This window comes from Haemorhous mexicanus, chromosome 12, assembly GCF_027477595.1.
Source record: "Haemorhous mexicanus isolate bHaeMex1 chromosome 12, bHaeMex1.pri, whole genome shotgun sequence".
Lineage (NCBI taxonomy): Eukaryota > Metazoa > Chordata > Aves > Passeriformes > Fringillidae > Haemorhous > Haemorhous mexicanus.
This window is the reverse complement of record NC_082352.1, coordinates 13,651,021-13,665,634: the sequence shown is the minus strand read 5'-3', so window position 1 is coordinate 13,665,634 and position 14,614 is coordinate 13,651,021. Positions and strand designations below refer to the sequence as shown.

Sequence of the window (14,614 nt, the reverse complement as noted above, 5' to 3'; positions counted from 1 at the left end):
AATTATGGCTAGTCTAACTTGCAGCACTTGGCCTTTAAAAATCATTAGTAATTCATCAGTGGTGGCAGTAAGAAAAATAACTTTCAAAAGAGTTTAGAAGCCTTTTGATCTTTTTTTCTGCTTTAAAATCAATTTGAGTTTGAATATATCTCTGAAAATTTTCTCAGTCCCGATGTTACAAATATTGCTGCTACCATTGAGCAGGAGTGTTTTCATAGCAGCTAAACTAGGTGGTGGTTTCCCGTTGTAGTCTCACCAGGGAAAGAGGAGAGAGGAGTGGAGAAAATCTGCCCATCTTGGACTGCACTTAATGCCCTGGAGATAGCTCCTTATTGAGCACTTGTAGGAGAGAAAATGCAGGTCTTTACACTGTTTTTGCAAAACTTCCTAGATACATCCTTTCTCAAAACAAAAAGAATTGTTTTACTAAGACCCATTTTTACAAACTATATGAAAGACAGGGCCTAAATTGCAAAGTACTCTCTGCCTGCGATATCCCTTAAAAATCCCTGTGGAATGCTACACTTTCATTACACATTAGCGTTGGCGTCGGTAGCTGGATGCACACAGAGCAACGTGCACAAAGGGCAATTACTTAGAAGCAGGTAGACTTTTCTTTCGTGGAATTCAATGCTAAGTCATAAATTGTGTTTTAGCCACGTATGTTGTTCAGATTTGCCCCGAGCAGGGCGCGGGTCGGAGCGCGCAGAGCCCCCAGTGCCCCGCACGCCGGGCGCGCAGAGCCCGCACCCAGCCTGGGCGGGACCCGCAGAACTGAAAGCAGGTAGAGGCACTTCCTGCAGGCAGAATTAAACAGAGAAAGGGAGTTTGCCTCTGATCTCCTTCAAAAACCAATCAGGCCGGATCAGCCAGGCGTTGATTCTCCCTCCGTCCCTCCTACACCTTTTCCAGAGGCCCAATGGCCTTGTCCCTTTGGGAGATTGACTAGAGTCACATGAGCTGCACCAAGGGCAGGTAACTCAGGAGAGGGGAAGGGGAAGAGGGAAGGAAAAAAAAAAAAGAGAGAGAGAGAGAGGAAAAAAAAAAAAACCCCAAGCCCAGACTGAGCTTCTGCCATGATGTCAGAGGGAAAGAAAGCCACAGCTTGCTAATTTCACCTCCCAATCGGCCCCGGGAAGGAGATCACCGGGAACAGGTAGAGATGGGAGCTTTCTTTCTCCATGTTTTTTTTTTTTTTTTTTCCTCTCAAACACCCAACCTCCTAAACAGCTCTTTCTCTCCTCTTTACATTGTGACTTCTCCTTCGCTCCTTTTCCCTTTGATTACTTGGAGGTAGGGGGTGAGCCTTGTGGGATTTTTTGGGGTTTATTTTTTTTTCTTGTTTGTTAGTGTGTCTTTCTTTTGCTTTTTTTTTTTTCCCCTCTTTTTTTTTTTGACCTCTGCTTTTGATTGTAGTTGTTTCCCCCTGTGGTCATGACGGCTTCGCACAGTGACTCTTTGGTGGTGTTGTTTGGGGCAACAGCTGGTGCATATGGGGCTAAACTGGGTTCGGATGAGAGGGAACTAATTCTCTTGGTGTGGCAAGTTGTGGATCTACAGAACAAGAAGGTATGGCTTCGATATCCGGGGCGAGGGCGCGTTCCCCGGCGCGGGGCGAGCGGGCTCTGCCGGGCGCTCGCCGCCTGCCCGGAGCCGTTTGTTCATTTCACAAATGCACCGAGGGAGGGGAGGGCGCGGGGCCCGTGCCCGGGGGTCATTCCCTGCCCGGGGCGCTCGCTCGGGAAGCTCCTTTTTGTTCCGTCTTGGGGGCAGGAGTAGCTTTTAAAGAAAGCTTGGCCGCTTCCACACCCCACTGCCCCGTCCGCCTTAAATCATGTGTAGCTTCGAGGATGTCTACGGACTTTTGAAGCTTTAAAACAAAAAGCTGCCCCGGGTGGCTCCGAGCGTGCTCGCTTCCCTGGGAGCCGGCTCACGGTCACCGTTGGACCCTCTGGGCCTGCTTTTGTTTGTTTAACCAATGTTTGGATAACCTTTAAGAGAATATTGACTTCTTTTAATTCTTAGGCCAACCTAAAAGTCATCTCTAGTATTTTTTTCTCCCCAAAGGCCCTATCATAAATAACCCCCTAGAGATGAAGGGCTTTGATAAAACAAACAGGACTATCAATTTCATTAGTGGATTCACGAAACCGCCTTGATATTAAGTGATCTTCCCTTTGTACGTAACAACTCCCGCAAAAGTCGGTGCTAACTGCAAAAGGCCTCCCATGAAAATAGGCTTGGATACTCCGAAGCAGAGAGCGTGGCTCTCCGGGATGGGAGGGAGAGAAACCGCGGCCAAAGGTTTCGATTTGTGAAATAGACAAATGCGTTTTCTCCTGGCATTTATCGGGAGGTGATACTGCGCCTTTCTGATTTTTCTGCGGTCTCAGCACAATGCTAGGAAGAGCAATTTCTATTGTTCCTCACTTTTGTCCATAATTTCTTGAATGTTTTTAGGTAGGGACACTACACAAATCCCTGGTGAAAGCAGACAACTTGGACTTAAGTGACCAGTGTCGCGAAGTCAGTGGCTTAACTCCAGAGGGACTGGGCAAAGCTGAACCACTGGACCGGGTTCTTCAACAGGTGAGGTGCTGCTTTTGGGAGCAGGGGCTCTTCAGGGTAAAGCCTATGAATGAGATTTAAAGGATTTGATAAAGGAAGCAGCTTTTAGTTTTGTCTTTGACTTTGAAATCACTAGCAAGTTTTCATGCTTGTTTTAAGCTAACCCAAAAGAGACCATTTGAAATGGGAGCTCCATAATTCTGAAACAGTTGTGTACAATACCAGATTATTTGAGTTGATGCTATGAGTCCTTGGAAGATCTGACTTCTGGTTTTTTTGAGGGGTCTACTTTTATTCCAAGTTTCTCTTAAGCTTTGAAAGAGTAGGTCAGTAAGAGTACTGCTTAATAAAGCAGTGCTAATCAAACTTTCAAACTTCTCATGGTACATTCTAATCTACAGGTTCACTGCTCTAATGTGTATTGAAAAACTTTTTCTCACTTGCTATTCTTAAAATCAGCCAAAATCTTCAAAATCTTTAATGTAACATCAGATACGCTTGTTGTGGATCAGTCTTTTCCAGATGAGATTAATGAGTGGATTGTAAAGTGATTTGGTTTGATTATTTTCTGTTGTCTGTAGTTTTGCTCTTTGGCTCATTTAATATCACATTGAGACAGTAAATCTAAATTTGTATGATACTTACAGCTTAAGAGGTCTTAAGCTACTTGAAAAAAATTAGTGCAAATAGTGTACACATAATGCAGTTCCCAAAAGTTTGCTTGCTTTGACTGTCCTTTCTATGCATGAAATGTGCTTGAATGGAAAAATACAATAGTGCATTTTTGTGTAACATATAAACCTGCCTTTCCCCACCTTGTCTGAATCATTCGTAGGTGTGTTTCAGCAAGAAACTTGCTTAGGCAGTAGAACAGGTTCATGTTGCTGTAATTTCTGGTGACACAGATAACTTGGCAGACTTGGTCCTAACCCTCTTTGATACTGCAAGGTTAACACTACACTCTGGAGTGTCTTTGAACACGTAACTTCTATGTGGCTTAAAATCTGTCAGCATTGGCTGCAGTGGCATTTGTTCTACTTGTATTTGTTTTGTTAGAGTCCAGGATCAAGAGGTGATTTTCTTTTTTTTTCTTTTTTTTTTCTTTTTTTTTTTTGGTTGGTTTTTTTTTTAAAGCTCCATAATAACCCCTGAGAAAATGTGCAGCTGCAGGTTTGATCTTGTCCAAGATCTTGCACTAAAGACATCTGGAACAGCTTAGCCTAGTACACTCTGTTTACCTTTATAACAGACACACTTTAATTATACCCAATACTTTATGAGAGATTGTATCTTATTGCCATAAATTGCACTGTAGGTGGGTCTGCTTTAGCAAATAAAAGGAAATACTACCTTTGTGTGTAGGTGGGTAGAGACTCTTGAAAAACAGCAACTTTTTTCCTTTTTCTTTGCATATCTATGCAACTAAATAATTATTTTGCTGTTAATTGTTGGATGCCAGTTATGATGTGGCCAGTTCCATCGTAAGTCTTCTGGAACACACCTTACCTAAACTCTTCTCCCTTCCCCTCTGTGTCCTGACTCCTGTAGGAATTAGGAAAGAATGAATTCAACTTCCCACTTGCAGTGGTGGCAAAAAGCAAAACTCCATATTCTTTATTAGTAAATCATTTTCTGCATTTTTGAAGACAAGTCCATGGGATATTTTAATTGCATCATGAATTTTAAGGGTGAGTCAGGTGACAACACATACAGTTGTTTTTTTTCTTTCTCAGTTAAGCATTTTGATTAGCAAAAGCAACAGGTAGTCGAAGTGGTTATTTGAAAAGGAGGAGGAAAAGGAAGTAGACTTGTACCTTGATTTGAGATAATGTTATAGAGTACGTGAAATTAGCTTTCCACGCCCTGCCTGGATTGTGGTAGAAAATTGATGATGCAGCTGAAAATTGCTCACCTTAGCACATATCTCAATCATGTAAATGAAAGTTTTGGTGCCTGCTTCTGGTTTTTTGCCTTGGGTTCCGAGTCTCTACATGTAGAGGGAAGTGAGAACCACTGAGTGCAAATCCATTGTAACTTTTATCCATGCTTCAGAGGTCTCTTTCAACTTCAAACATTCTGTGGTTCTGAATCAGTGATTTGTAGCTGGTAAACAGTAGATCACCTTCTGTGGGTCTGGAGTTATTCCCCTGACCACAGAAAGTCTCCTTCTATTGCTGCATACTTCACTTTCCAGCAATGATGGGGTCTACCAAAGGCCTGTAATCTGTGGTCAAGTCTTTACTGTGCTTTTAACCAGGCACTTCATCAAATAATGCATCTTTTTAATTTTACTTCATATTCTTAAAATGTTACATCTTGCACGCTTACTACTTGAGTTTGTCTTGAAACATTCTGAAATTGGCATTCCTTATCAATAAATGTTGGTTGTTGTAATTGTACAAGGTAAGGTTCTGAAGCACACTGCCCCCAAATAACCAAGCTGTTTGCTGCAGCATATGCTCTGTATGTTTTGTTGCAAGGTTTTTAATACTGTACTTGTCCAGGGTAACAAGCATTTGGTTCCAGAGGTACTACTGCAGTGATGGGATCCATCTGTATTTTCTCATAGGTGATGTGCAGTGTTGTGATAGCTTTCTTTGTGGGGGTGGAGTATATACAAATATCAGGGAAATAGTTACCTGAAATCAAAAGATGTGTGCCCTTTGGGAGCACCTTGCTTGATGCATTTAGTTCAAAATGGCATTAATAACATACCTCTGATGTGAGACCAGTAATGGTGAACTCACAGCTGCTGAGATGTTGCAAAATGCTACTGAGTAGAAAAGTGAGCATTTTTATTTAACAAAGTAAGTGGGAGATCTCTTGTTCAAGTGTGTATTTGGAACTCTCTTGAGCCTGTGATCTAAGCCTCTAAACATGCATCAGCTGCACTACTTACCAAAGGGAATGGTTTTCTTCCTGCATGACTGGTACGTTCTTGCCAGGTTTCATTGTTCAGATCCTCAAATCACAGGACTGGCTTATTTAGCATATTATTTATATTTTTCTAGTTAACTGCTGTAGCTTTATAGTTTCCCACTTTGCAAGCTTTTAAGGGAGATCAGTTATTCTCAGGCTGCTCTTTGAAACCTTGTAGGAATGGAACTTTGCTTTTAAAGAGCAAAATCAAAATGAACTTTGCCTTTCTCTCAGCCCCATTACTCTGTCATCAAAAAGCTGACATCCTCATGTGCTTCTCTGATTGTAGCCACGGGGGCTCTAAGTTAAAGATCCCATATGAAGTTGAAAGCGTTGTGGATTTCTTAATTCCTCCCATACAGAAAACCTGGCTGAATCAGCATGACTTGCCCTCAGACATGTTACTTTCCTTTTGCAAGGCAATATTTGCATGTCTTCCTGAAAAAGGATAAGTCTAAGAAGAGCTAATAATTTTGGGGAACTGTCTGCAGTATTTAGCTGTAATTACCATCTTTCTTTGAACAACATACATAAAAAGGGAGACATTCTCATGTGAGACCTGGCTTTGCTTTTGGACCTACTAAAACCATTCTATTTTAATCTATGGATTGACATTAAAATATTAAAAATTTGTTAAAGAGACTCTCCTAGTCTTGCTGATTGAATATATTGATTCAAATACACCAGTGAATATTTTGATTCGTATTCTTATATAGGGAAAGACAAAGCTGGGCCTTTCCTGCCCCCTGTACACTCCCCTAAATAATGCTCAAATTGAAAATACTGAGTGGTTGCCACTTTATCAGGTGATAGCAAATTGCCAGTTCCCTCAAGCATGTTTGGATGCCTATTGATCATCCAGCTGAGCTGCAGGTGCAATTTATTTTCAGCAAATTCAGCAAGAAACAAGCTGGTTAAATGAGCTTTTGGAAACAAATGGGATGGGGGGAGAGGTGGAAGAACTTCTGAATTCCTCTAACCTGATAAACCGGTTACAACCCTTTTTTTTAAGAGAAACTTGTTCTGCAGCTTCTTCTTCACAAAGTGCTAGCAGAAAGTTTTCTTGGCTCCCTTGCCAGCTGTCACATCTTCATTTTGGTTAAATGATTTTTAAAATTTATTTTTAATACACCTCTCAGTCTTCAAACTGCAGAAAAATCTGAAAATGCAGGGTGACTTTTTTTGAATCTTTTGGTTGGTCTTCCAACTTCAGGCTATTTGGCGACTGCATCACCTCAATAAAACTTCTAACAGGGTTTGGAGAATTTGCTGGGTCTGAGTTCTGATGGTTTGGAGCAGGTGTTTGGTGAATCTTTGGCAAGTGTTACTAGACTGTTCTTTCCACAACAAACACTTAGAGTGTTGTTTCACAAGATTTGGCTTCAGCAATGAAGTCAGCTTCTCCCCTGGCCCTACACCAGACTCTGCCATCTTTTTGTTGTGTCAGTAAAACCCTTTGTGAATCTGTGCTGTAAACAGGATCACTGAAATGAGCAGATGGGGTGGGAACTTAAAACTGCTTTGCTGTCCAAGCTCACATCCTGTGAAACTACACCCTTTGGTTGTGTGTTCATGATCCAACATGTTTGATGGCGATACCAGCTTAAGCTGTTTCTGCTCCTGAACACTTCAGTGGCACCTTTCACTTAGGCAGGTGCTGCTACATGGCCCTCCCTCCTGCATTCTGCCTGTGCAAAAGTCTTTGGGGCTGCAGATTGAGCTGGAGCAGGGCACTGTTCTGAGTTGAAAGCAGTTCTGGTTAGGAGTGGTTCTGTCTGATGCACATGTGGCAGATTAGGAAGTTTTCCCAAGGGCAGCCATAGCACTAAGGTGTGGGTGAAAGGAGGGTAACATTTTAAGACAGGTAGGGCACAGAGGAATTTATGTGAAACTGTGGCCTTGGTTTGGCATCAGCAATGAGTGATGAGGATTTCCTGACAGACATAAGGGCCTTCAGGTTCTCAGGGTAGGTAAGTGATAGAGTCCTGCTCTTACAGGAGGGCTGTGTCCTGTGTGCAGGTACCCTTATGTAAAGTTTTCACATTTATTAACATCCAATACCTCCCTATTTTCATTGATAAACGTAGATGAGGATTGGTTAAATTATGTTGCATACTTCTTATTGGAATATCACCAGTATTTACTGTGGGGAATTAAGGATGTGCTAATGCTTCCTGTAGCTGTAGGATGTTGCAGTGTAGATTTTGATTGTTTTTTAGCTATGGTTAACTATTTTTCAGAACTATAGTTGCAATTCTATTGTTGATGGCCTAGATAAAATATTTTTTTCTTTACAAATTCACAGTGCTACCCAGCTGTGTATCCCATCATATTATTATTGAAACACTCAAATCTGTTCCCTCAAAAAGCTCAGAAAATACTTGATAGAATAAACAGTTCTTCTGTTTGTGTATTAAATATGTGTATATATGTGTATACAGAAATATGCATATGTAGATCATGTGAATCCATTTGTTATTGGTAGCACTTCTGTGTGGAAAAGCAGTGACCTTAGCTTCTCCAAAGACTGCAATACTTTGATGAATTCCTCAAGTATTCCCTGTAGGAAATAGGAAAGTTCCTTTGCTTTTTCCTGTGTTTAGGTGTGTTTCACATTTGTCTAAAGCTGCATATTCTTTTCCTTATAGGCATGAAAATGTGTGGTAGCCTTGGCAAGCTGGGCTATCTTCTTTTAAAACTAGAAGTGACAATATTAATGAGAAGTGAATAATTTGGCCCAGTGATTTGAGGATATGAGTAGGCTTTTTTGTGAAAGCAGATGTTGCTACATTTTCTGGTGAAGTGGAACAGCAACAATTAATTACCACGTCTGGGATTAGCATATATGGACAAATAAACTTTGCTATGAGCTTGCAGAACAGCTTGAGGTGCCTGTCTTCACAGGGAGTGATGTTGTGCCATGTTTGCAAACTGCGTCACTAATACATTTGGATGTTTCCACAACTATAATAAGTCTGAATATTTGAGTTTCTCTTGAAATTGTTTTCACAGCTTCTTTTAATGTCATTGAAAGACAGCAAAATAGAGGGTAGAAGCATTTTAATACAAAGAGTGCTGGATTGCATGAACCTCAGAGACTTTGAACTTCTTTCCTCTAACTTCTCTAAATAGCTACTGAAAAAAATCACTGGAAATGTGTTAATGAATTATTGTCAGAGTTTTCAAAAGTGGCTGAGGAATAAATGAAGCATAAAGGACTTTAACATGTAGATGGGGCATTTAGCGACATGGTTTAGTGGTCAACTTGATGCTGTTAGGTTAATGGTAGGACTCAATGATCTTGAAGATCTTTTCCAACCTAAATGATTCTATGATTTATATTCTATTATTTTGGCAGTAATTATGTGTGCAGTGCTTCTACTTGTTCTTGCTATTAACACAGAAGCAGCTTAGAAAACTTTGTCTGCATTGTCTGCAAACCTGTGCTGTTTGTCTCTTCCTCTGGTAGCATTTTGAAAGGGTTGCACACTTCCTCAATCTGTATGTTGGTTTACTTGATTTTTTCCCCCCCCCCCCCCTTTTAATAAACAAACACTCCTCAGTTATGTATGAAGTTCTTGGGTAGCTGAGTGGTGCCAAATGAGGGCAATGTCTGTCAATATCTTGCAGCACTTCTTTGCTGAGCAATTGGGTTCAGACTGATGCACAGTCACTAGAATTGATACTGCTAGCAAAGCAGTGCTGTGGCCAGAACTAAAAATGCTGATTAAAGATTAATTTTTTAGCAACATAATGTCAAACCTCTCTCATTTTTTCATTTCTGTCATTAAAAGTGGAAATTTTATATCTCTTAATTAGGAACAAAACCAGCAATTCTCCCTCACACTCATGTCTTTGCCATCTCCTCTCTGCTCTGGAAAAGTTTTTTTTTTTCTTTCCTGCAGAGATATCATGTTGTTTTCTGTTAGCTACAACCTTCTTCCAATAAAAAGGAGGAAACAGTGATGCTCTGAAAGACACCTTGACATGTGTTCTAGGAGTATCTTGAGTCAGAAGTCATGTTTGTTCAACAAACCATGTTTCAGTGCTCTGCTCTGATAAATCTGTGATGTTCTTGAAACTGTTCACAACTTGCTCCAGTGTACTTCTATAATGGCCTCTGTTCCTGCTTTGTTCACAAACAGCTGCTTTTCTAATTTGTCCCTCATTCATTAAATCCACATGCTGTGAAGGTAGATGTGAGTTATGGGATAAATACTAAGCAAAAGGTATTGGGAATTGAAATTCAAATGATCACCCCTTTTGATGAGAGACAGAACTAAAACCAGCTCTCTCACTTCCCCCAAACTTCTATATCAAATATTTTGGTTTCTCTTTCCTCTGCTGCCTTTCTTTGTAGACCTGCAGTGGGCAGAATGTGGCAAAAAAGGATTGAGAAATGGATATTTTATTAACACTAAAATATTGGTTAGAAACTTAAGGTCCTTCTTGCAAAAACTTGACTCCTGTGAGGACTCCTGTGATGATTTTGAGCACCTGTTGGCTTAAAATGGGAGGTTCTGTTGCTAAAGGTCTAGGAGAGTCCCTGAATTTGGTTATCTTTCTTATTGAATTCAAATCAAAACTTAATCCATGAGGTTTCCATTCTCTGGCTCTTATTCTAGAGAAATGTAAGCATGTGCTTTAACATTACAATGAGCTCTGTTGACATTGGCAGTGTGTGGAATTAATTCTGCTGTAACTTCTGTAAAGGTGTTTACTTGCCTGGTAAGTAAGTCTGTTGCAGTGAATTGCACTAAGAGGAAAGAAGAACTACAGTAATGTTACTTGAGAATTAAAGTGAAAAAACCCCTGTGGAAGTTTTGCTCTGTAACCAGACCTTATTGTCTGAAAGCTGATTTAAGTTAACTTTGCAGCTTAAGAAATACGCAAGACATTGTATAACACACCAGTCCTCTAGAATAAAATACCATTGGATTGGAGGGGGATCATGAGAGATACAGAGTTAGAAATACATAATTGTCACAAGAATATGGCAGTGACAGAGTTTTGCAGTTTGCTTGATTGGTAGCTTGAGTGTCTCAGTGTTATTTCTTACAACAGAATTAGACTTACACAGGACTTCAGATTATTGTAAAGCATGTGAGATGGCACCTTGTAAATATGAAGTGCAGAAGAAAACTGCTGTTCTTGTGGTTATACTTAAAGAAACAAAAGAAAATAGAAATCAACACCCTTTCTCTATAAGTCTCAGATGCTAAGATTTGATCACAAGAAGCTGTGACTTGCTTCACATTCAGACAAACTCATGTCAAGTCTTTCCAGTCACAAGGAACTTGCTTTGGAAGCAGTAAGTTACCTGAAAGGGAGGATGTAGTTCTGTAAGAGGAAGCAAAATCCAAATAGTGTAACCATTAATGTCCTTGTTCTGTGTTGGGCAGGTCTGAATCCCTTGGAAGGCCAAGCGTAAATTTTGATCTTACTCAGTTGTGAACTACTAAAATCATATCTCTAATAATTTCTCACTCTCATTTTTCCTTATGAGTCATTACCAATTTTTGATGCTTGCCCTAATCTGTGACTTGAAAGTTTGAGAGATTGAAGGAAAACTGATTTAGGGATCTAATTCCACTTGTCCTTTATGTATTTGTGAAAGCATGTTTGTACAAGAAAGGGAACACTCCCCCATTTACAAAGCAAAGCAGAGTCAATTTAAGAAAGTTTGACTTCCTTTTGCTGATATTTGTAAGGATTTGATCAAGAATCACTTGGATTCTTATATAAGCAAAGATACTTCATAGATTTCAAGGCTGTTATTCAGGAAAGTCCATGCTTATGATATTCTTACAGTACAAGTTTAATGGAGAGGCAGGGGTATGAGAAAATCATGCAGGACACTGGGTTGTGGATGATAAGTGTCTCTTCATTCTTTTGGTGTTGCCTCATCTTTTTACTGAGTATTACTACAAAAAAACCAAAAAAACTTGAGAACCTACTAAAAAAAAAGTTTTAATTTTGCAGGCATTGGCTATTCTCCTACAACTAGTTAAGCTTGCACTACAAACAATGAGGTAGTGTTGAGTAAATAGAGGAGTACCAAGCATTACAGTCAATAGAGCCAGTGCTAAAGATCACATTGCTAATGAAAGTTTGTCCTTGAAACAGAGGTGAGTGGGAGTGGGGGAGGTATAGAACACTGAGAGAGAGCTTGTGCTTATATCAAGACTTTGGGAAATGTTGCAGTCATGGCATTAATTAAAACTTAGAGTTTGGAAAGTATGTTCAACCTTGTCTTTCAGGCTGTAATGACTTGCTCTGTGAGTTGAGCTGATAGCAAGCAGCCTGTGAGGACTGTGAGGCACCATTGTAAACCTGCTTGAAATGTAGGTAAAAGGTTGACAGAGTAGGGATTTTTTTGTATTAGTAGTATTCAGAATTTTCTTTTTGCTTAAAATCAGACTTATGAATAATCTGTGCTAACAAATGATTACGTATTTTGCAAGATATGAATATTTTTGTGTTATTTTGTTGGTTATTATAGCTATGGCCTCTTTCACACAGATTAATTTAAAGTGAAAACATAGTTTATCTCAGTAAGTGTTTCTTTATTTAGCAGTTTCCTGACACATAATGTGGTAGTAATGTAAGTCCACAAACTCTGAAATTCTTACGTTGCTGGACCGGGGTGCTTTATCTTACACAAGGCTAACTTCAAGTAGCTTATTTGTGGAGTACTCTGCATATTTCAACACTCTCTTATTAAAACAGGTTGTGCTTTTGAAGATAAAAGCCTGTGACCTGATTGCTGTGACATTCAGATGGCCTGAGCCATGGTCTTGCCTTTTATGCTTAATGCATTACCTGAATTAGATGCTGTAGATACCATAGCTGGAAAGCATGCAAATAATCTGGTGTTTCAAACTTCCATCTAAGAAATAATTAATCAAAAATGGTCATAAAATGCTCAAGTGGCATGGCTTGGACAGATCTTTGTCATGGCAGAAGGTTAGATGTTTGCATTCTTTCCTAGGAAGAATTAAAGCATTTAGTTAGTTATTGTTTACTTTGCTGCACAAAGACCCAGGTCCAATTAAAATGAACCACAGAAAGAAATAATGTGGAAGTTTCATCTTTAAAAGAGTTTACCACAGCCCTGAGTAACCATGGACTGTTTTCTATGCTCCACAGAGTGTCACTGGACAGAAAAACCATGACAATTGTTGCTCTGTTTCTGTATTTCATGTTCCACCTGTTGCTGAACAACGCTGAACAAACTTAATTTTATGCAGGAAATTAGCTGTAGGCTACTCTCACTGGCTAAGTTGCCAGTCCCTCTATTAATTCTGAAGGAGTATAATGAATTTTAAAGGAATTTTCTCAGTTTTATTGAGTAGAAGGATGCAATAAACTTGAAGAATACCTTCCATTTCCCTCCTTGAAGTTTTGCAGTAATTATAATGAGTTGTCTGTAGGCCTTTCTCTCTTGGAGACTTGTAGTGACCTGTGCGGGACAACAAGGAGGAGGACAAGGTGGTATTATTTCCTGTAACTTCAGCTTCCCAACAAAGTTAAAAATAGAAGTGACTATCATAAATACACTTAAAAACATAATTCTGTGTTTTTCAACTCCTACTTCTTTTGAAGATTTGTGATTGGAATTTCATGGCAGAACCCCAAGCCTAGGATAGCTGAGACCCTGTTGTCACCTTTTGCTCACAGCATGAGTGGAAAATAATTAATTTCCTCCTGTGAGAGAGGCAACAACAGGAGTTTGTCTAAATAAGCAGCTGGTGTGAAAAAAACTGCTTTGGAACAGCCAGAGAAGCAGCAGGGTGTGCAGCACCTGGTCTGGACCTCTGTTCAGGAAAGAAGACAAAGTGGCAGCAGATTATCAGGCAGTAAGAAGCAGCATAATGTACTTGAGGAGAAGGGAGTCTCCAGTGCTTGAAGCTCAGTGCCACATCCTCCCTCTCCTTGAGACTTAGTAGGGTAAATTTGCTCTTACACTTGCAAATTCCAAAGATGGATCTGTACTCTAACTGGTTTTGGCTATGTAATGTCTCTCTCGAGTACATTTATGGTGGCCTTTGTGACTATTAGTCCTTCTGTTATTTAAAGTAGTTTCTAGGCCATCAAGAGGAATAAGGTGATATGTAACTTGATTTGTCATACTGAGCAAAATTAGATTCTCTGGCAAGCTGGAAATGAACCCAATGCTTTTGTCCAGGCTAGTCTGCAGTCACTAAATAATCTCAGGCATTAGTGTTCAGTAGAGCAAATAATTGCCTTCCTCCTAATAGGAGAAATCAACTGGCAATATTATTTTTGAACATTTCTAGTGAATGGACCTGGGCTGCTTCGGTCATCTCCTGCATGTTTGCCCTACAATGAATTCAAACCAAGGGGAAATTTCTTTTTCATGTTTATGTCTGAATGGTATCTAAATATGGTATTTTTACCCCTGTTTAGCTAGAAGGGGAAAAGAAGTTATTTGTAGCTTGTGGCTACACTGAGGCTTATACTTTTTTTCTTTCCATACAGCAACTTCAGTACAAGGTCACCATGTATCCATTATCAGCCATGTGGAATATCAGTTAACAGATGAACAAAGGCAAGGGCTTACCATAGGATTCTCTGTTTAAAAAGTTACCCAGCACAATAAAGGGTTATCATACTTGTAAATAGTGCTGAAATGCAGTCTGTGCACCTCCCAGTAGTATTGGCATGCTTTAAATTCCTCCATTGCATGGATAAGGCTGACATTATCACCAGGGTTGGAAGAGTGAAGGAGCAGAAGACTGCCCATGGAGAGTATTGTAAATAAATGTGAAACCCTCATGGGTGTAGGAACTGAGGCACAAAGACCAATTGAAAATATTTCCCTAGGCTGCCATGTCATGGTATGTTGTGTGTGTGCAAGCCTTGTATACCAAAGCCATGGCTTGTTACTCCTGACTTTTCTCATGCTGTATTAGACCCTTTAAGTCTTCAGACAAACTTCAGGATTCAGTGGTGCTCCAGTCTTGCTGATGTTTTAGTGGCAGGCAGGTTCTGTTAATGAGATTTGGCTTCATCTCAACTCTTGATCTCCTTCACTTCCCCCCATCTTGGAAAACATGTCCCTTCCCAAACAGCCCCAGCCCCTCAGGTACACACTGTAGTGCCA

General features: G+C 40.0%; 1 protein-coding gene across 7 annotated transcripts in view; it reads left to right on the top strand.

The window, feature by feature from the left end:
• The first annotated feature begins 830 nt into the window (after positions 1-830).
• The window catches only part of ESRP2 (epithelial splicing regulatory protein 2), a 42,868-nt gene continuing 29,084 nt past the window's right edge, over positions 831-14,614 (top strand). For 2 of the 7 annotated variants that reach the window (XM_059857142.1, XM_059857146.1), the window contains exons 1-3: positions 833-1,156; positions 1,417-1,569; positions 2,461-2,589. In XM_059857142.1, the coding sequence (XP_059713125.1) occupies positions 1,435-1,569; positions 2,461-2,589 (264 nt within the window). In that variant the 5' untranslated portion in view covers positions 833-1,156; positions 1,417-1,434. Of the gene's footprint in view, positions 1,157-1,268; positions 1,294-1,416; positions 1,570-2,460; positions 2,590-14,614 lie in introns of those variants that run through there. The other 5 variants (XM_059857145.1, XM_059857144.1, XM_059857143.1 and 2 more) reach the window with 4 other exon arrangements.